This window comes from Etheostoma spectabile, unplaced genomic scaffold (assembly GCF_008692095.1).
Source record: "Etheostoma spectabile isolate EspeVRDwgs_2016 unplaced genomic scaffold, UIUC_Espe_1.0 scaffold00018970, whole genome shotgun sequence".
Lineage (NCBI taxonomy): Eukaryota > Metazoa > Chordata > Actinopteri > Perciformes > Percidae > Etheostoma > Etheostoma spectabile.
Genome location: NW_022604597.1, coordinates 79,305 through 102,340, shown reverse-complemented (window position 1 = coordinate 102,340; position 23,036 = coordinate 79,305). Strand labels below are relative to the sequence as shown.

General features: G+C 39.5%; 1 protein-coding gene across 3 annotated transcripts in view; it reads right to left on the bottom strand.

The window, feature by feature from the left end:
- Positions 1 to 6,879: 6,879 nt before the first annotated feature.
- Positions 6,880 to 23,036, bottom strand: part of LOC116683397 (vesicle-fusing ATPase) — a 61,699-nt gene continuing 45,542 nt past the window's right edge. Inside the window, exons 10-22 of one of the 3 annotated variants that reach the window (XM_032509867.1) lie at positions 22,189 to 22,388; positions 21,933 to 22,098; positions 20,359 to 20,433; positions 19,681 to 19,868; positions 18,699 to 18,794; positions 18,429 to 18,585; positions 17,244 to 17,377; positions 16,950 to 17,096; positions 14,413 to 14,547; positions 13,211 to 13,324; positions 12,746 to 12,801; positions 12,361 to 12,418; positions 6,880 to 8,184 (exon numbers count right to left, since the gene is read on the bottom strand). In XM_032509867.1, the coding sequence (XP_032365758.1) occupies positions 12,388 to 12,418; positions 12,746 to 12,801; positions 13,211 to 13,324; positions 14,413 to 14,547; positions 16,950 to 17,096; positions 17,244 to 17,377; positions 18,429 to 18,585; positions 18,699 to 18,794; positions 19,681 to 19,868; positions 20,359 to 20,433; positions 21,933 to 22,098; positions 22,189 to 22,388 (1,499 nt within the window). In that variant the 3' untranslated portion in view covers positions 6,880 to 8,184; positions 12,361 to 12,387. Of the gene's footprint in view, positions 8,185 to 12,360; positions 12,419 to 12,745; positions 12,802 to 13,210; positions 13,325 to 14,412; positions 14,548 to 16,949; positions 17,097 to 17,243; positions 17,378 to 18,428; positions 18,586 to 18,698; positions 18,795 to 19,680; positions 19,869 to 20,358; positions 20,434 to 21,932; positions 22,099 to 22,188; positions 22,389 to 23,036 lie in introns of those variants that run through there. The other 2 variants (XM_032509868.1, XM_032509869.1) reach the window with 2 other exon arrangements.

The window sequence follows — 23,036 nt, the reverse complement described above, 5'->3', positions numbered from 1 at the left end:
ACAAGATTTTTTCACCTAAACATGCTTCTCCGGGGGAGCCACAATGTCCAAGTGGAACATTCCCTGCAGGCTACGCTCGTGATTCCTATTCACGGTTGGCAGGTGGTCTGCCTGGACGTTCTCACTGTGGAGGACGTTGAAGATATTTGGATAATTGTACTACTGTTGATGGGGCTCCTGACCGTCGGCCTTGGGGTCTCGCTGACCTACCGTAAAATTGGTAAGACAGCCGCCAGCAAATTCACCCACCAGCTGTCTGGGGAACTTAAAGAGTGCCTGCATGGAGTGGTTGAGAGGATGAAGGTTTTACATCTGAGGGCTGACCAGTCCTGTGAACTGTCTCGTAACATCTCAGACCGGACCGTGGAAGCGCAGAAGGGGATTGAAACCAACAGGGCCCAGTCGGTGGAGTTGCTTCGTGGGACCACCGGTCTGGCAGAAAAGGTAGATGGACTGCAAAAATCACTACGTGATATGGATGCTCGCATGACGCTGAGGTCGGTGACAATTGAGTGATGGACATTGATTCGGATAAATTCTACCGAGTCACCCTAAATTGGACTGCAACTGATCAACTACCCCCCCCCCCTTCCCCGCCACCCTTCACCCGAGCAGGAAAACAACCAGCAGCTGGCCATTCTATCTCGTCCTGTGCTCTGGTTATCTCTTCAAGGTCACGCCGATGAACTGAGCTTTTAACAACACAGACAGTTTGACGCGCACATTGCACACACAACTCACTATCTCACACACACACCACACACTCCCTCCCCCATCCCGCCCCACATCCATATGTCTGCCTCGATTCTGTGTTTCTCGCTCCCTCTCAATGCCACTTCAAAAAATTCCTTCATGTGTCCACATGAACTGTGTGTTGTCTTGTGCATTACGTTGTGATGTTTGTATTACCATGTTGCTGTCTGCATATATTGTTTTCAAGGAGTGCGTGTGGCGGCGCTTGTATTAGCAGCGGCCCGGAGGCATGCTCCGAACGGTATTTCGTTGCCTTGTACTTGTAAATGTGTAATGACAATAAAGTTTTCTATCTATCTATCTATCTATCTATCTATAACCGATTGTAAATCTATGTTTTTGACTAACCCTTTAGTTGAAAGAGGGATCGCTTTAATTACTTTGTCAAATTGAGCATGTGCGCAAACTATGTTGTATTTCAAGCAGAAGCTGTCATAAGTTAGCCAGCATCCCTGGTCTTTAATTAAATGGGTTATTGACCAGATATTTGTTTCCATCCAATGCAGTAGCGAGATCTGCGGTTACATAGCACATATCTGTATATTTTGAGTTTGATGTGTGTGAGTGAAACTGTGTGTGTACATGAATCCCCAGCATAATAGTACCTGTTTGTGAAATGAAGATAGTTTGATTGGCAATTTTTCAATCTGAAAATCACATTTAAGGACAAACTCTACACCATCCATTTTTTAGAACAAACCTCTGTGAGATAGTACTATATACAGTTTTTGTTCAACAGGAAAGACATTAGCCATTTTAATTTTAACATAGCATTTAAGCATTCAAAATCAATAGCCGTTAAACCGCGATCTTTGTAATCTTTGACGGTTTCAGATTTTTTAATTTAATGGACCCAATTCTTCCAAATGAAATTAAAATTCAATTGATTAACAGTTTTAATGAATTTATCAGGCATGGCCATTGAATTTGCGGGATAAATGCATCTTGCTAGGGATTCAATCTTAGTTAAATATGTTCTTCTAAAGACCGTTAGGTCCCTTTGTAACCACATGTCCAGCTAAGGTTTGCACTCATGAATTTTGTTCTGTATATTTAAGGATTTGCTTTAGCGTCCTTGTTTGTATGAATTCCAAGATATTTCACAGAAGTTTTGATGGAAATATTGAAAGCATTTATGAGGTTGCATTCGTGAATGGCCATTAATTCACATTTATTGCGATTGAGTGTTAAACCTGAAGCTTTAGAAAACGTATCAATTAAGTGAAACATTTTAAGGATTTGTTCTAAATGTTTTACAAATATATCTTATCCAAGACATAAAATGACTATAAAATATATAAATGCATATGACACTATGCATATGACACTGTTGTCAAAACAAATGCAATCGACATATAAACACACTTGCAAACTGCATCTTGGAAGTTGGTGATCAATACTGTATGGTGATGTAACCAAGTGGTGTCCCATTTCGTAGGAGTATGTTTTCACCCCTAGCCCTTGGCCCTTGAAACCAAGGGGTAAGGGTAAGATGGAGAAATGGGATTCAGCCTTAACCTCAACCCCTACTTTCGCTTCAGATGGACTGCAAGTGTGGAAACTTCTGATTCTTTCCATGGTTGTGTTGCAGAAAAATTGTTGTCATTCCTTAAGTTCAGAGGATAAAATGGGTAAACCTGCTGCACCATCATGGGCTCTATGTCACGGCCTCTCTGTGACTCAGGCTTTTGCGTTTCCTTTTTTTGTGTTTCCTTTTTTGGTGTTCTGTGAGTGTGGGGGCAGGTGTGGCTTTCTCCGGGGGCGTTTCTCAATACCAAGTAAGCTAAGAACGGACTTGTGTTCTTGGGGAGACCGTACTTGCTAGCTGTACCTGGAAGAATGAACTCGCAAGTTCAGAAGCAAACAAAACACTGTTGATAGTTTTGAGACGAAGCGTTCTTTCTGTTATTGCACAACACCCCCAACAAAGAGGGCGCTTGCCACTTTATAGTCAGCTTTGATGTGTCTATTCATAATAAAGCATGGACGGTCACCCTTCACACCGCCTTTGTTGTTTTGTTACGTTTTCATTTAAAGTGCTATTAAGTGTCACGGGCCAATAACTTTATAAATAACGACTTTATAAAAAAAACTTGTAACATTGTTCGGGATTCTCTTTTAATTGAAAGCACAAAAGAAACGTTAAAATTGGTATTACAATTATAGATGGACTGGGTAAAGTTAGCCACTGCCGTCGGTATTACCGAGAAGCAGAAGAAGAGCCTGCGAGTGAGGAGAGCCAGGATGGAGGAGGGGAGGGGATATGTATATATATCCTATAACAACAGCGCTAAAAATTGTTTTAAATATCTTACAATTGTGGACCTGGCTTTCCTCTTCCATTGTGGTTGCTGCAGTGGTCTGTCTAGATGTGGAGCCAGAGTGGTCTGTCTAAATGTGGGGCCGGAGGGGTCTGTGAGCTGACTGACTGACCGGCTCGCGAGAGTCATTCCCGGCTGGCATAGCAAGCTCGCCCGCCGGGGTTTGCGGAGCTTTCCAACTCTGAAGGCTTTTTTAATTCACCATCAATTTTCGTTGAACTGCCTATATTCAATATCTACACAGCTGATTTCTCGCCTTAAAACATCTTAAAAATGAATTTATTGATTTAATAATATACGTAAATTGTGAAAATCTGTGTACCGTAAACCATACGCGCTTTACACCCGAATTGAATGCTGGGATGCCGGCCCGGCCAAGTTCACACAAGTTACCATCCGATGCATCCTCAGTAAAATGGGCGTGTCGATATCACATCCGGGGATTTTAACTGTTCTTGGCGAAATGCTAACTTGTGTATTGGGTCAGTACTTAGGCCACCAAACATGACGTTTCACAAGAACACAAGGACACAAGTCCATAGAAGAACACAGATTGAGAAACGCCCACAGATCCAGGCAGCCAGCAGCAGTTTGTTGTCAGTCACTCTTCTACTCTCAGCCAAACCTTTGTGTAATCCAGTGAATCTTTTTTGATCAAAACTGCAGTCAAATTCACTGTGTTCACTGGGAAGGAATAACCGCACGTGGCTAGGCACTGGTAATGACATTTTGAGTATGTTTAGAGGCTACAAACATGTTTAAAACTTGCCCTGTTTAGCCGGTTGGGTGCAAATCTAGCTGGAGGATAACTCGGTGTAGACAGCACCAATTGTTTTCATTTGACTCACTACAGACAGCACTACAAATTAAAAAAAAAAAAAAAAAAAAAAGAGCTGCATGTTGAAATCGACCGGAATTCTTCTTTAATATAGAGTTTGAGATTGTTTCGTCACGTCGAAATGCATTATGGGAATCACAGTACGGAAGTACAGTAGATATACTCTGTTGGTCTGGTGATTGAATTCTATTGAAATTGTAACATTTCGTAATCATATAATCATTTGATTATATTAAGGTTAATTTTTACGTTATTCAGGAAAAATAGTTCAGTATTGCTGCATTGTAAACTGTTACAATAGGTCTCACGATCAACAGCGCAAACGTCTGATAAATCATGTTAGCTACAGTATATTTCTTAATTTCTCTACTTTGAAAAAGACACAAGGAGAATATGAATGATGTAAAAGGAAATCTAAACCGGGTGTATAACTTCTGTGTTTGCTTGAACTTGAAAAATGATTTACAACGTATGCATTCCATTGTTGTAAATTATTTTATTGCTGGGACAAGTAGTTGATTGATATAATTCACAGTAACAATATATTGTGCAACAAACTGTGTTATGTAAAGTATGAACATAATGTTATTTTTTTCCACTAGGATAAACATACAATGTGAATTAAACACACACACACACACACACACACACACACACACACACACACACACGTCAGCTTCGACATAGTGAGTAGTTTTCTCTTTTTCAATTCCAGCGCCAGCATTTTATTTGTAAGGATTGGGAGAATTATAAGAGAATCCCTCCTTATGATTGACTGTAAAGCCAACCTATTTACAGTGTGCTACTTTATTACTTCACACTGAAGGTTTACATCTGTTGTAGTGAACACACACCCACCCATTTTTAAAAATGCAAAACTATGGCATTGATTTGAGCAAAAATGTATAAGGAACAAAACAGATTTGTGACTTTGAAGTATCCATTAATGTTCATTTTGTTTTGTTTGATACAATGTGAAATGGTCTCTGAATTAAAGATACCAGTTGATAACAAAAGACCTGAATTTATATTTGTTTATTTCCTTCTTGCCTTTCCTCAATATATTGTATTATTTTCCATCCACAAGAGGGCACTCCTGCAGAGCCAGTCACTTTAACAATTGGGTTAATATGTGGGGTTGGTTGATTCTTGTGTTCCCCATTGGTGTAGGCTGCAATGTATTTTGTTTATTCTGCACTGCCTTCCTATCTATATGCCAACTTCTATTGTTTAAAATTATGGAAATGATGGATTCATTATAAACCCACATTGCTCAACCTTCAGGTTTCCATGCTGCGAGACTCAGGCCTGCCTTGCCTCTTCTTGTCAGCCGTGCATGTGCAATGTCCAGTGTTGACCTTGACACAGGAGCTGAGGATAACCCATGGCTGAAGTGGAGGTTCATTTAGCTGCTGGGAGTGCATAACCTAAAAAAAGAATTTACTAGATAGATGTCTCCTCCAGATGTAGCACAAGTACAGCACACAAACATGGCTGCAATTGGGGTGGGGGGATGACACGACTGCTGTCACACCCTCCTTTACATCTAATCATTTAGCAGATGCTTTTATCCAAAGCCATTTACAAAATCAGGAATAACATTCAAGCTATAATGCAGAGACCTCAGTGAGCCATGGCTGTCTCACATGCACACGGATCAGATTTGCAATAATATTGTTTGGGGGCTTGTTTTTTTTTCCATGTAGCTCTCAGTCTCGGCCCCCATCCCTAGCAGCTTGGTCTGACCCCACACAGAGTTTGCTGGGGCAAGCACTGCCCCCATCTGGCATGACCAGATATTTCATAAATATTTTAAATAACACAAAACAACTAGTGTAGATTTGGACTTTATACTTTCATTCCACTTTGTGTAATGGTGAAGTGGAGATCTTGTTCACCTGTTTGAAGCTGGCTGGTGAACGTGACAGTGCTGGGTACACCGTGACCCTTTTTGTGGATGAACTGATTGCTGTTATTACTTTTCATGTCATTGGGTTACGGCAAAATACAAATCTTTTTTCTTAACGTGTCTTAACATTTTATGGTGTGATAGCACCTTGTTTCTGCGTTTGGAGAGGCATCTCAATAGTCGAACACTGATTGTTCACTGTTACACACCGCCACCGTCTCCAAGATTTCGTAAGCTCGATTTGTTAAATTGTTACATTGCAATTTAAAGTCTGCTTTAAAAATAAACATATGTTTATTTAGCATGTTTGTTTTGTGCTCGTCCTGTGTTCCCCAAGTGGTAGGCCAGCCCAGCTCAACGAGCATTATAACGTGTGTTAAAGTCAAAGTGACGCACGTTTGTCACGGAAGTAAAGGCTGGACTACAAAAGAGCTGTTTGGAGCAGTTTGTGTCCAGTGTTTTCTCTGAAAGACGGTAAATCCCCTTGGGGTGGACTTTGGGCTTTATCACTTTTTAAACCTATCACATGCACAAAAATATATATTACACAAAGTAAAGGGAAGGGGAAAAGCCAAAATATGAGCACTTTAATTCAAAATCTATACAAGCATCAAGACTGGTCGCCTTGTATGTACCTGGCCGCATCATATACCTCAATCATCAGGCATTAATCATTTTCATTTTGGCCACAGACACAATGTCATACTTTATGATTCTTTTTTTTCTGTCTCAGTATTGACTGTCTCTCATATGGATTTGGTCTTGACTTAGACTTGAACCTCTTTGGACTTGGTCTTGACTCGGTCTAGACTAGTCTTGGACTTGACTACAGCCCTCTGTGCATAATGACTTTTTCCTGACTGCCTCTACAACATGATTACAGCCAATCAGCAGCCTTATTAGAGTAGAAGCATGCTGCATGCTTATTGGCTTGCTGACGCTGATGAGATTGGCTCCTAAAGTATTGAAATTTGGTATTAATGATTAGAGATTTTTCAATACTCGATACTATGGAGGTAATTCGGCTGGTGTTGAATGAATAAGACCAAAGCAGCTGGAAGTTTTTTTTTCCTGTGCATCTGTGCTTTTTATTGCAATAATACATCTGCATGTGGGTATATTTACACACACACACACATACACACACATCTTCAATGGTCAGAACAAAATAAGAAGTTTGGACAATAAGCACTGAACACGTGACATGAGAAAAACCCCACAAATTAACCACTGGCTGTCTAAACCTGGATTTAAATGTGCACACGCACACACACACTAAAACACACATGCTCACACTCAAAAGCATGTTCTGCCGTGATACACTCATAGACACACTCTCTGACACACTGGACACATGTAGCGTTGAATTCCCCACACATGCGCGCGAGCGGACACTATCTTTGAGTTCCAATGAAGACCTGCTGAGATAATTACTAAAGGCAATGTTAAAAGTGTTGACCTTTTTTTAACACTGATGATGCCGTCGCTATAATAGCTAGACTGAACTGTACTGTAAGCAACACGAACAGACAGGCCAACAATCTAACATTTACTTTCACTATTACAATAACCTGGTAAAGTCAACGTCTCTGGAGCAATAGGGAAGAAGAATCATACTGATATAGTACGAAATAGACTTGAGACCGATCATTTAAATTCTTGTCATACTGCATTTTGTCTTTGCATTTTTTCTATATATACTATGTACAGAACAATAACAAGTTACATACTGTATATTTAAAGGGTTTACATTTACACATGGAACAACTTCTTTTTTTAACAGTCACTATATATTCACTAAAAGCATGTCATAGATTCAAGTCTTAAATATTCAAATAGCTTGGGGATTTTCTGTCAGTTTTGGATTTGTTCTTTTGATTCCGCTTCGGTTTGTGAGGATATATATCGTACAAACTATAACTATCTTTAGCAGGACAAGGGATATGCAACCAATACAACAAATACTATAGCTGAAAACATATATGGATATTTTTTTGGGGTCATTTTTTACGCACAATGCACAAACCCGAACATTTTTTACAATCATCTATTGCGATTTCTTTAAAGATGACAGATTTTTTAACAGTATGACTTCCAGTACTCTTCTGGGATATTTCAATGAAGTAAATTTGATAGTACAGTGTATTGACTACGGAAACATGCTGAGATAAAGAGGAATTGTGTGTGTCCTCTCTTTGACCAGGTGTGTATTTATGTGGATCAACAGACGCATGGATCACTGGGTAGGTGGACAAGAGGGAGATCTTTTCTTCTTATTCCTTATTTTGTCCAACAGGTGGCTTGTTGGTGGCCCGATGCTTGCTTCAATCCTCCACCCCCTCTACTCATAGAAGCTGCGATCACTAGAATGAGGAAAAAGCAGAAAACATTATTTCAATTTCCTGCGGATTGTGTGAATGTTACTTCAGTGTACTCACACAACACCAGCACAATGCTGGGCGGTGTCTTGAGTAGAATAAAAAACCACAAGCAGGATTTAACCGGCTATAAAACAAGAAGAGAGCCACAATGTAACAGCATTATTCATTGATTACTTTTGAGACTACTTCACTCTTTATTCCGTGTATGGAAGGTTTAATAGATTTGTAATATTGCCAAAACACTACGGCAAGCCTCAATTCTCCAACATGCCATCCAAAAATAGTCTTAAAAGATTTCATTGCAGACCTGAAGGCTGTGTACTCTGGGATTTCCACCAGGGGCGACCAGGTTAGGGTTCTTCTATACATCTATTTGTAAAATCACTACTACTAAACATGTTTGTGTGTAAAGTTCTTGCTAAGTTCTTAAAAACCTCTAGCTATCTTTCATTTTTTATTTAAATCGCATTTTCCTCATGGCACTTTAAAATGTCACATGAATTGCAGACAGGGGAAAAATCCCCATTGATATTATATGAGTTTAATTACATTAAACGACAGATTGTAGTTGACAGGAGCAGCCCTATTTTTAAGGCCCTCACCATATTTTTACGCTCCATTATATATACACAGTATATATATATATATAAATAATCTGATAACTTTAAAAATGTACTAGCCATTTTTAAAGTTATCAGATTTTCCACTAAACAAATGTTTTCAAAAGAAAATAAACCGATTATGAGTGCCACTTACAATATGTGTTTCTTTGAATAGTATTTATTTGGGTTGATGGCAGATATACATTAAAGTCTTCTGCAGCCTGGCAATTTAAAACAGACGCAGTGTTCTTCGCTACATTCGTCACTGGCAAAATTGGCTGGTAACCTTACAATGTTGCCCGCCAAAGTTAATATTTACCAGTATTTGGTTGGTGTTCAATTTAAAGCCCTGTATATTTTCTTGTTTCTTCTAGCTATTTAGCATGTTTGTAACTTTAAGGCCAGTATGTTTGGAGACTATAGTACATGTCATATTAACTCTTGGCAGTTACTGCATTTAAATATTTAATAAGATCCAATCTCTACAAAATAACTTGTGTTATTGCGTGTGGTTTGTGTGGTGCAAGCCCTTTTAATTAAGTCATACTTTATCAAGTGAACACTACTAACTACACCAAGTTCTGATTTACAAAGAGTTGGTGCAACCGACTCCTGAAATATGTACTTTAAGAAGCAGGATTACAAATTATATTCAATGATATAAAAGCCAAAAAATGCTCAAATATCTTAACACTCTAAAGAATCATTTATGTTCAAAAATGAATACAAATGAGTCATAACATTGCAACAGTAAAATAAAGATGGAGGAGGAGTAAAACATGCAATGCTTGCTTGACATTTGGAATGTCATGTTACATAAATTTAATACACCTATGGTTAAGAAATAATAATGATAAGCTGTAGGGGGCAGACTTATGTAAAATACACTGGGTGTTCACATTTCCATGTAAAAATCCATTTTGATAATGAAAGAGATGTAAGGATGGAGGGGCAAAGGGTCGTTTGACTTAACATACTTTTTCTCTTACAAAATACAAATTCAATGCATAAGAAATATAAAGCACTGGCACTCTGTCCAATAACCTCAAGCATTTTAGTTAATAATAATTTTAATTTATAATGATAATGTTTCATTACAAAATTTCTCAGTATATGACCAGTAGCCCATGGTGGTTAACTCACTAATGTTAACAAAATGTATGTAGATATTGCTGTGTAACTGAAACTATTGAATTCATTTTCTGACTCATTTCTCTTAGTTAACCATTATCATGTACTGTACATGTCACCTATTTCCAAAGGGGCAACTGTTAGCCAAAGTTACTGTACATACATGTATATGTTTTGCCTGACATTTTGAAAAGAGAACTTTTTTTATGGGCTGAAATATGTGCTAACAGAAACTGAATTTGAATCATTCATATTTGAATTTGAATTGCTAAACTTGAATAATTGCATAAAAAACTGAATTTGAATCAAATAATTTGAAATTGTATCGTTTAATTTGAAACACTGCATTGAAAAACGGAATCTGAATATCTTGAAGGAAGAGCAATCGAGCGCAGATCAATGTGTCTGTTTTGCGCTCCCATATCAACCACAACCCTATGCGTGCGGCTTTGCCGGCTTGTTAAAAACCCAATGGTGGACGTAAGCGGAGCAAAGCAGAATTAGAACGGCATCACTGATGGCACGAAAATCATTTAAATGTAAGTATTTTTAGTGTTTGCTGTACATTAGTTATAAACATTAATGTATTTTTTCAATGCAATGATTCAAATTAAACAATTCACTTTCAAATTATGTGATTCAAATTCAGTTTTTCAATGCAACTATTCAAGTTTAACAATTCAAATTCAAATATAATTGATTCAAATTCAGTTTCTGTTGGCACATACACTCACCTATAGGATTATTAGGAACACCATACTAATACTGTGTTTGACCCCCTTTCGCCGTCAGAACTGCCTTAATTCTATGTGGCATTGATTCAACAAGGTGCTGAAAGCATTTTTTAGAAAAGTTGACCCATATTGATAGGATAGCATCTTGCAGTTGATGAAGATTTGTGGGATGCACATCCAGGGCACGAAGCTCCCGTTCCACCACATCCCAAAGATGCTCTATTGGATTGAGATCTGGTGACTGTGGGGGCCATTTTAGTACAGTGAACTCATTGTCATGTTCAACAAACCAATTTGAAATGATTCGAGCTTTGTGACATGGTGCATTATCCTGCTGGAAGTAGCCATCAGAGGATGGGTACAAGGTGGCCATAAAGGGATGGACATGGTCAGAAACAATGCTCAGGTAGGCCGTGGCATTTAAACAATGCCCAATAGGCACTAAGGGGCCTAAAGTGTGCAAAGAAAACATCCCCCACACCATTACACCACCACCAGCAGCCTGCACAGTGGCAACAAGGCATGATGGATCCATGTTCTCATTCTGTTCACGCCAAATTCTGAGTCTACCATCTGAATATCAACAGAAATCGAGACTCATCAGACCAGGCAACATTTTTCCAGTCTTCAACTGTCCAATTTTGGTGAGCTCTTGCAAATTGTAGCCTCTTTTTCCTATTTATAGTGGAGATGAGTGGTACCCGGTGGGGTCTTATGCTGTTGTAGCCCATCCGCCTCAAGATTGTGCGTGTTGTGGCTTCACAAATGATTTGCTGCATACCCGGGTTGTAACGAGTGGTTATTTCAGTCAAAGTTGCTCTTCTATCAGCTTGAATCAATCGGTCCATTCTCTGTTGACCTCTAGCATCAACAAGGCATTTTTGCCCACAGGACTGCCGCATACTGGATGTTTTTCCCTTTTCACACCATTCTTTGTAAACCCTAGAAATGGTTGTGCGTGAAAATCCCAGTAACTGAGCAGATTGTAAAATACTCAGACCGGCTCATCTGGCACCAACAACCATGCCACGCTCAAAATTGCTTAAATCACCTTTCTTTCCCATTCTGACATTCAGTTTGGAGTTGACCAGGATCAAACACCTTAATGCATTGAAGCAACTGCCATGTGATTGGTTGATTAGATAATTGCATTAATGAGAAATTGAACAGGTGTTCTTAATAATCCTTTAGGTGAGTGTATTTCAGCCAATAATTTTTACCCTCAGTGTAAATGTTTTACATATTAAATGTACTGTACACACTTCCACACCTCCTTTGTTTGGTCCAGTTTTTTCTGACTTTTCAGTTTGATCCGAACCAGAATTACAGGTGTGAAATTTCAGGAATAGCTCAGTGCTTTGTTTGTAGTCTATATGAGCAAGACGGTGAATGCTCAGAGCAGCTGTATGTTTCAGTTTTTCTATTTCTTTAGTGTGTTTTCATAATTGCAGTGTGAAACCAGAACTAAACAGATCAAATGTATACAATGTAAAGAAAACATGAACATTGGACCAGACCTTGGTTGGGACTTTCAGGTGTGAAAAGGCCCTAAAACACCATTCAAAACAGTTACATGAAGCTGCTTCTGCAATAACAAAATAAAAGTTAAAATGCTAATCTAATAGCTAACTCACAATTTACAGGTTTTGTACCTTAAGCCGCTAGTCTCAATGCTTTGCTGTTGACCTTACCAGTGCACAGCAAGAGCGGCCAACAGCTTAAATTCGGATTTGATCGCCTTCGTTCAACCTGGTGATTGCAAAATAAAGCCGTTAAGTAGACTGGTTGTTAGCCCTTTATCTGCACTGTTAGGCTTACTAGGTTGGAGTCAGTGTATACTGGTGTGACATTACTGAGCTGGTTTCAAAGTACATTATGTCAACAATGTTTATGGGAATAACAATAACGGACATACACATAATAGTCTAAAGAAAACAGGGGTAGGGGTAATAGCAGGAAAAACATAAAAAATGAATGAAGATGAGAATTCAAAAAGAGGGTTTAAGTCGATGGAAGCTGATGACGAGCAATGGAAAGGGTTGTGATGATGATGTGGTGAAGAGTGGTTGTACTCACGCCCCCTCATCTCTGAGCAGAGACAGGAACTTGGTCACTCTGTACTCCTGGTCCATCTGGAGACCGTAAAAGAAAGCAGAGGAAGAGAGAGAGTGAACAGTCTGATGAGAAAGTACCACTATACCACTTTCACATTTGTCTGGTAAACATATCTACCGTGAGCAGTCGGTTATCTTAGCACAAAGAGCAAGACAAGGGGCAACAGCTAACCTTGCTCAGTCCTAAAGTTAGATAGTACCACCTACCACCTACCAGCACCTCTGAACTTCCCTAAATAGATTGCAACTTATCTATTTAATTTAATTTAATCTCTAAAGAATTAGATTTTATAGGGGTTTATGTGCCAGAGTATTCCTTGGCAGGGCTGTAAGTTGGTTTTGTTGTAGACTGTCTAACATCTTACACATCACTTATCACTTATGGTGCTTTAAGAGCTGCCCAACTGCTTTGGTGAGTCTCCCGTACCTGCAGCGACATCTCAATGAGCACAAGGAGCTTCTTGATGCCAATCCAGACTCGCTTCCCTTTGAGTTGATGGGCGATGTTGGCCCGCTCTTTGTCGGTGAAGCTCCCCAGCAGCTACAAAGACAACAAAGACATTGGAAAGGTGTAGATTTCCAATACTACCTTTGAAACCGCCAAACAAAAAACTAAATTAAGAAGGACCGCCAGTAAAAGATTAGATTAGATTAGATTAGATTATACTTTATTTATCCCACGACGGGGAAATTCTGTCGTTACAAGTAGCAGCATAGCAGCAACAGCAAAAAACAGAAAAACAAAACAATAACACACAAACAAGTAAGCACGAAAGAAATACAAGGCAAGAAATACAAGGCAAGAAATACAGGCAAGAAATAGACAATGAAAATATGGTAGACTGAGTAAGTAAAATGCCGTCAAACAAAAGGAATTTTAAAGTGCGGTTGCCATGATAAGAGAAACAATATTGCGGTGTAAGTGACGTTAAAAATTAAGTTAAGTTGAATGTGTAATTAGAGCAAAGAAACATCCTTTTAATAACGTTTAAAGATGCCCTGCTACACAAAACCGTTTTTACTTATGTGTTTGTGTTATGTCGTGAATGTGAAAATGAACTACTACCTCCTCTAGCCACTGAAAAGAAATAAGCGGAGAAATCAGGCCAATTACAAAAGCTGGCCAGTCTGACATCTGACGCATTACTATTCATGAGCTCTCCAGTTGCACTGGGTAAAGGATGCTGATAGCCAGGCTCTCACTGAATAGCTATTAGCCAATCAGAATCAAGCAGCTTAGCTCAGTGAATATTAATGAGAACTGGCACAAATTGAGCTGAGTCTTCCAGCAGGCTTTCTATACAAAGCTGAAATGGCTTGAAACAAGGTAACCAAGGCCTTTTTTCCACAAAAAAATGAGTCCATGGTAAAACTGCCGACATTACCACAAAATAATGAAATACATTGGGCAGGGCACCTTTAAGACATTAAAGTTTTTTTAGTACCTTTAGTGAATGTAGTTTTTTTCTTCTTCTCACACAATGTGAGAATGGGGGATGGGTATTTAAATGCACCACGTTCATCTGTGTGTCCTTATGTGTATGGGCGGAAAATCGTGGCCAATTTTCAAGAAACCATATGTGTTTTGTGTGTGTGTGTCTGTGTGTGTCTGTGTGTGCATGTGTGTACCTCTAAAGCGTCGACTAGCTGCTCCCCAGTGGAGATGTTGGGAATGTGGATGGTGGTGCTGAAGGCGTCCAACATCTCCATCTCCTGCAGAACATCTTTCCTGCTGGTGGTGCCGATGATGAGCAGCTTCCGACCCTGCAGGAAAAAGAATAAAAACAATTTAAGTTTTGCTTTGTTAATTACACCACATGGCAAATTACATTCCCAAGCTTATAAAAGTAATACCTTGTGAGCTTCGACAACTACAGGCACAGGTAAGACATTAATTTCAGCAGATTTATATGGGTCATGGTTAGGTCAGGACTGCAAAATATGAGGAAAATATCTAATTGTGATTATTTTGACTGATATTGCAATTGCGATATGATTCGTGATATTGGAGGAAATGATCATTTGTATCATTATGCTCATTTTCATTGAAAAATATAAAAAATAAAAATATATAGTGGGATTTTTTTGCGAGGATCTGTAAACCAACAAAGATTTTTCCTTTAGACTGTAGGATACAATGTTTAAGATGGGATATCCTAAAGGCACCACAATACTTAATTTAGAATGGTTGTATATAGTAGGGTTCAAATGTTTGGGCACCCCACGTAAAAAGTTGAATTAATGTGCATAAAGAAGCCAAGAAAAGATGGAAAAATCTCCAAAAGGCATCAATTGACAGATCAGACATTTGTATTATATGTCACAAAAAGTCAGATTTTATTTCCATCATTTACACTTTCAAAATAACAGAAAACAAAAAAAATGGCGTCTGCAAAGGTTCGGGCAGCCTTTGGCAAGTATCAAAGCTTGGAAACGCTTTTTGTAGCCAGCCAAGAGTCTTTCAATTCTTGTTTGAGGTATCTTTGCCCATTCTTCTTTCCAAAAGTCTTCCAGTTCTTTGAGATTTCTGGGCTGTCTGTCACGCACTGTTCTTTTAAGGTCTATCCATAGATTTTCAATTATGTTGAGGTCAGGAGATTGTGAAGGTAATGGCAAAACATTAAGTTTACGCCTCTCGATGTAATCCATCGTGGATTTTGAGGTGTGTTTATGATCATTATCCATTTGTAGAAGCCATCCTCTCTTTAACTTCAGCTTTTTCACAGATGGCATCAAGTTAGCGTCCAAAATTTGCTAAAACTCTATTGAATCCATTTTTTCTTCTACTCGTGAAATGTTCCCTGTGCCACTGACTGCAATACAACCCCAAAGAATGATTGACCCACCCATGCCTACCAGTTGGACAGAGATTCTTTTGATTAAATTCTGTGCCCTTTCTTCTCCAAACGTACCTTTGCTCATTCCGGCCCAAAAGTTCTATTTTAACCTCATCGGTCCACAGAACTTGTTTCCACAATGCATCAGGTTTGTCGTTATGTTCATTTGCAAACTTCAAACGCTGATTTTTGTGGTGAGGACGTAGAAGAGGTTTATTTTTAGTATCTTTTTATAGTGAAATTGTGTATCACAACTCCAGTGTTTGCCAGGTGTTTCTGGATGGATCGTCTAACGTGGGTTTAGACTTGCTTTTCTCATACTCCTGCGAGCTGTTCTGTCTGATATTTTTCTTGGTCTTCCAGATCTTGCTTTAACTTCCACTGTTCCTGATGACCAAACCTTTGCTGACGCCATTTTTTGGTTTTCTGTCAAAATGTAAATGATGGAAATAAAATCTAACTTTTGTGACATATTATACGAATGTCTAATCTGTCATTTGGAGATTTTTCCTTCTTTTATTGGCTTCTTTATGCACATTAATTCAAATTTTTACCTGGGGTGCCCAAACTTTCAAACCCCACTGTATTTTTCCTTGAACAAAAATAGGACTCCACTTACATTTTATTATTTGTTACAATAATATTAATAACAAAATAGGAAAATGCACTGAAACAGGAAGCAATGCTTTAAGGAGAAAACTCAAAACAGAAAATAAAATATTATAAGGTGATAATTTGTGTTGCCTGATAACTATATAATATACAGCTGTCATCTTAAGGGATATTTCACATTATTGGAAATGTGCTTTTTTGACTTTATTGCCACAAAAATATTCATTCTCATATGTGTCAGTTAAATATAAAGCTAAAGCAAGCAGTCAGTTAGCATAGCTCAGCATAAATACAGGAAACAGGGGGAAACAGCTAGCCTGGCTAGTGCAAAATGCCAAAAATTAGTCAGGGACATTACCACCCCAAAAACACAATATTTTGTTTTTGCACTTCAGTTCTGGTACAGACTAAACAAAGAGCGAGCTATGTTTCTTGTCTTTATGCTAAGCTAATGTAATCGGCTGCTGTCAACCAATCCCATGAAAAGACCAAAACCAACAACGTGTTCCCAACTTCCCAACTTCCCATCCGTATATTGGAAACTGACATCCAAGACATTGGAGACAGAAGATTTCAATTTGCAGAAACATGTCTTCTGCTTTTTCAAATCTGTTTACCCATGACCCCTCTAATTTATTTTGGTCTTTTCGTGTGATTTGTTGACAAAATGTTTATAATACACATGTTGCAAGTTACAAGTTGCAGATGAACTCTGACCTTTGGCGGAGCTCTCTTCAGCAGCACCAGAAGAGCCTGAAGTACCAGGTTGGAGAAACGAGGCCCAATGGGGACGTAGTCCAGCAGACGCTCAATGTCATCCACCACCACACAGCTGAGCTGTGACTTACAAGCATCATCAAAGACCTGAAACAGGGAGGGAGGGAAAAAAGATTGAAGAAATGACAAAGGAAAGACAATAAAAGGCAGGGACATTGCTAATTTTGCTATTAAATGCAAATGTCTCCTTGTTTGCTGACATTCTACAAGGGATAAATACACTGCAGCACTTACCTTTTTGATTGCCTGGCACTTGGCAATCTCTGAGTATCCAATCATCTTCTCTGGAGAGCAGATCTTAATAAAGGGGAACTGCGAGTCCTCTGCAATCTTAGCTGCCAAGGCTGTCTTTCCACAGTGGGGTGGGCCTGGGTGTGTGTGGTTTGAGAAGAGAGGAGGGGTACAATTTACTGCACTAGCGTGTTTTTATTTGTGTAGCCATTCAGTGGGGTGAAAGCTGGGGTGTCGTTTAAGTAATTTAGTGCAAATATTTGTTTTCTCTCTTTGAATACATTTTTCTTAACTGAAAACTCCTTTATTTCAACCTGGGTTACTTCCCATAAAGATGGTTACTCTGACTCTATGGGTGGTGCTAACTTTGCACTTGCTAAAGTGCAGATCGGGCCGCATTTTTCTGTCTGAGCCCGGCCAGCATCCGACAGAGCAGTGACCGAACCCCACCCAAGCCCCAGCACTCGCCACCTACGCTGTAGAGATTGTGTAGAGAAACGTATTCATATCAGGGAAAGTTGCGCCAGATGGGTTGGTTAACAGAGAACTATCTGAAAAGCCGCCATTGAAAACCATCGGGCAGGTGATTAGATGAATAATCTGTCTATCAATCCATCATTGTTGTTTTGAACCAACAGCCATCACACCATCATTGGTCTAAAACAAATATTGTCTGTAATTAACCTGTCTAAACCACGGCTGAATCTGCTAGTTGCTCCGCACAGGATGCTGATTGGTTGAAAGGCTGGGTGTTAAGGCACAAATGCATTACTTGAAGCCTGACAAGATGGATTTTTGTGCAATATGTGATCCCGCGTTTCTGACGAGATCCCGTTATATCGCGAGAATCCAGCTGCCATGAAAGGTAAGCATACCCATTTAAGACAGATACTTTCTGTGTTTAATTCCAGTCAGACTCAGAGACAAGCGTTTGAAATGATTCATGAGGCTCAAGCCTCTAATGCTATTGCACCCTTTCTGAACAGTGTAAATCTGTGTATGATCTTAATGATCTGGAGTGTCAGGACATTGGATTTAATCTTGTAGAAAGTCTGATAATAGCAAATTTGGTAAATTGTTAAAAACAACAAAATTGATTTAACAACTTTTTTTTTTACTAAACATTAGTTTGTTTTAGTGTATATAGTGCCATTTACTTTATATGTGTGCATGTTTGTGGTTTCTTACCCTCCAATAACACAGCCACCAGTGGTGTGCGATCACTGTTCTTGGTCTGCTGTATCAGCAGCTCTCCATCGTCCAGGACGTGAGTGACAGGGTCACCCCATTTGATAATGCCGTTCATGATGTAGTTGGAGTAATCCTCCTGGTTTGTACCAAACGCCTGGATAAATATATTAGGAAGAGTTAGGAACTGTGTTCTGCCTTTTAATATTACATGATAAAACTGCATTGTGCAGTCAGAGACTTAAAACTCTAGAAAGACCTGATACATACAGGTTTTATGTCATTGTTGAGGGATCCCATGAAGTCACTCCTGGTGACCTGCAGCTTCTCTGCTCTCTCCATGTCTACTTCCACTGTAGATGTGGCCTGAAAAAGAATATACACATAAAATCAAAACAATGTCAGGTTTAGGGCCACTTTGAGTACAACTCAGAAATAGGGCTGCACCCTCTTAAGCTAATTAGTCGACTTATCAGTTGTTTCGCTTTTAGGGTACTATGATGTCTTTTTTAATGACTTTTCTTGTTAAATTACTTAAAACACTTTGATAATGTATTCTGTGGCTCACAAGGGAAGGGCTTCAAAGTTTGAAAAATATACCTGATCTCATGTCATTTAATAAAACGCACCAGCAGGAGGAGGCAAAAGCATGGAAAAAGTGTGAACCAGTATTTTTGGAACTTGTTTTTAACTCAAGGTCCACTACCAGCTTTTTCTGAGGCCTTCATTGGGGTATGGAATAAGCTCATTTATCATAGTGTCTGTTCTGTTCGGTGACGTGAAGTCTGTACCTACTCAATGGCTACCAAACCCCTTCCACTTCCCTGAGATATGCGGGTGAAAGCTTCAGAGAAAGCTCCTTGACTTGAGGTTGTTTTGTCGAATGACTATTCCTAAGGTCAACAATGAGCTTTCCCACTAACAAAAATCTTTTTGGTGGAATTGATCTGTTATCAAATCTTACCATCCTGGTTCCCGTAATGCTTTGAGAAATGTAAAGAGTACCTTTAATGTTTGCTGCGGGCTATAACCGCAGACTGCTATGAGCTGGAAGGGGATGGTCACTTGAACATAGGGGGTAGCTGAGTTAGCAGTACCACTAGCATGCTAATCTGCTAGCATGCTAATCTGCTAGCATGCTAATCTATTGGCTGTTTAAATTGTGGCTTTCAACATGTTTTTTTATTTCAATAAAATCAGTCATAAGTCATAAAAAACTCAGTGGACATGTTGTTTCAAAGTGCAAAGGGACCTTGATGTGTCGGTTCATGGCGGTGGACTGAGCAGCCCTGACCAACCCCTCCAGCTCGGCACCACTGTAGTTCTTAGTTTCGGCTGCCAGTTCCTTGATGTCAACATCGGGAGCGAGCAGGTTGAAGCTTCGCATCTTGTTGGTGTGGATGGTCAGGATCTGGACACGCCCCTTCTCATCAGGCAGACCTGGAGGTGAGATGGCAAAGCAGCGAGGGACATAGGAAGAGGGGTGGAGAAAAAACATGGACCGGGATGAGGAAAAGAAAAAAATAGTGTTGAGAAGTCAAGGGGAGGTTGGGGTTGAGTAGAAAGAATGGAAAGATTGAGGAAAGAACGGAGGAAGAAGGACAGTAAAAATCTGTTCAGCTACTGTGGAAAAATCTATGTCTAAAGTCAAGAATACTGTCTTTCACACAAATGTGAGGGCAGAGGTTTAGTATAACAGCTGTAGAACAACTTAAAACATTTAAAGGGTCTCCTAAATGTGTAATGTTAAGAGGATATTGAGCTGGGGAACATAGAACCCTGGGAACATAGCACCCTGGGAACATAGCACCCTGGGAACATGGATAATCTTCTGTGTGAACTTGCACAACATTAAAAGGATAGGATACTAACTCAAAGCAGAATTTCAAGCTGAGTTGTTTCTAAAGAAAAAAGGTCCTATAGCACTCACTAATTTCCATCTTGACCTCAAATCTGCCAGGCCTCATTAGGGCATCATCTATCAAGTCAGGCCGGTTGGTCATACCTGGAGAGAAAGAGAAAAGGACAGGCATTGAAAGAAGGCAGGAAAGAAGGCAGACTTATGGAACTGATGCTGATAAAGAGGAGGATAAATTTGATTTCTGTTTGTTGGTTTGTCTGTCAGCAGGATTACGGAGAAACTTCTAGGCCAACTGTCTTGAAACATACCCACCGCTAGTATCAGCTCTGCTCGGTTTGGCTCGGATCGACTTGGCTGCCGTGCCCCGTTCTCCGTTTTCTATTCAGGTTCAGTACTGCCTCATGTGTGAAGCGAGCGTGGCTGGTCGTCATAGCGCACACACCCAGAACGTCGTAGGTGTATTGTTTTTGATTCAAAAAGTGTGTTCTGACTGTTGCAACAGAAGCTGGACTAAACTGTTTAAAAATGGCAGGTTTGTTCAGGACACCCCCGTCTGTTGCTAGCAATGATTTGTGACGATTCTCTCTGACCAGTCAGTAGTCCGCAGGTTTTCACGTCACATTTTGGTATCGCCTCAGCTCGCTTGGAACCTCGACGGAGATGATACTTAAAAAAAGTACCTGTTGGCTTAAATTGAAAAACAAAAGAGTAGAGTCCAGGCAAGTCGAGCAGGTACCACGTAATGAAAAAACGCCATTAGTGGAAGGGTGTAGGATGGGCAATGAATGAACCCATTAAATTCTGGAGCAGATCTAAATTCCAGGGCAGAAACACTAAATTTTTGACTTCCGTTAACATTGCAAGACAGGGCACAGCCTTGGCAGTGGTCTACGCTTCCTGGTGCCCTCGTAAGACTGCTTGACATTCATTTAGAGGAATTTGTTGTCTGTGGAGATGCATACAATGACACAAGACTGACATTATATGAATACACCATGCAATTAAATAAATTGTCTTAATGTTATTTCATTTGCATGCCCTAACTTTTGATCATATTTAGCTGAACATTTTAGAGACAAATAGAGTTCACTGCCTTATTTAAAAAAATCTCTACAAATAAAAGTTGAAAATAAAAAAGGAAAAAGTGCTGGCAGGAATATGGTCAGACTCTGTAAAGCTGACGGAACTCAAGAATCACTGGTAAATGTTTTTAGTTTAGTTTAGTTTATTTAGTTATTTTGATGGTTTGCAATTTTCATACCCAAATTTAGAAGGTTTGTGACAACTATACGAAGAAACTAACATAGTGAGGTGCTAGGCCACAAAGAGCCTTCAGGACAGCAGCAATCATTTGGTGTATATTCTTTCATGTCTGTGGAGCTCTACTCATCAGCATTTATGATGGTTTCAGCATTTCTATCATCATGAAATGTCATTTAACCGTGAAGATGCACAGAAACTAAATATCACTGCAAGGTTTACAATCTGGGAACCACTTCATAAAAGCAATTTGAGAGCACTGTGTGAGAAGTGTTTGGTACAGAGTATGTGGAAAGAGACCCTGGCCCCCAATCAGTATAATGTCTCACACAGCTGGCGAGGATGATCAGTACTGTGAATCAGTTCCCTCTGATGTTACTGACCAATGACCAGAATGTTGTTAAGTTGCTCCACGCCATCAATTTTAGACAGGAGCTGGTTGACCACGGTGTCGTGCACGCCCGTGCTACTGGCGCCCGTGCCTCTCTGCTTGCAGATGGCATCCAGCTCGTCAAAGATGATAATATGGAGTCCACTGTTGGCTCCCAGCTGGAGGAAGGGCAGGTTAAAAAATTCTTAATTAAGTTTTGTTTTTTAAATTTGAACCTATAAATAAAGCACAATGAGTGTCTCTCTCACCCTCTTCTGCTCTTCCTCTGCATCAGCGAACAGTTTGCGGATGTTGGCCTCGGACTCTCCTACGTACTTGTTAAGGATTTCGGGGCCGTTGACCACCTTAGGCTCGCGGGCGTTGAGCATCTTGCCGATCTGCCTAGCCATCAGTGTTTTACCACACCCTGGAGGCCCAAACAACATAATGCCCTTCACGTGCTTACACCCTGGAACAAAAAAAAATGGAGGGATGACAAATACCAACGGGAAAATTGGAAGGAACAAAAGAATGATGGAAGGATTTAACCCCTGTGTTGTCTTCCCATTAACCATGAACTCGTCCTTCCTGATCAAAATTGAAAATTAACTTTTTTTGTGCTTTTCTGATGTTTTTGTCACTTTTTCTGATTTATTTGTCACTTCTCCATGGTTTTAGCGCTTTTTTTAAAACCGGAGCTGGTCTAATGACAACAATAGTTTTACACTTATTCTTGGAATATATGGTCAAAAAACCTCATTTATATCAAATTATACATAGGTGTTTACTTAAAAAGGCAGAAATTATGAATTATTTTGCCTGGATCACAGATGGGTATATGTCAAAGTTTAGTCCAGATACTGTTTTGAAACCATAAAAAAAGGAATTCAAATGCTAAAAGGTTGAATAAAACACCCAATTAATTCAATGAAAGTAATCACTAATGTTACCTGAACAACGTATGGAATCATCCATGTTATTTTTGGGCAATTTGGTTGACAGAAATCCATATTTCTGATATAAAGCACTTTGAAAGGGGTCAATTTGACCCGAGGACAACACAAGGTTAAAAAGCGACAAAAAAAAAAGAGGGAGGTAAGAAAGAAAGTTAGATGTC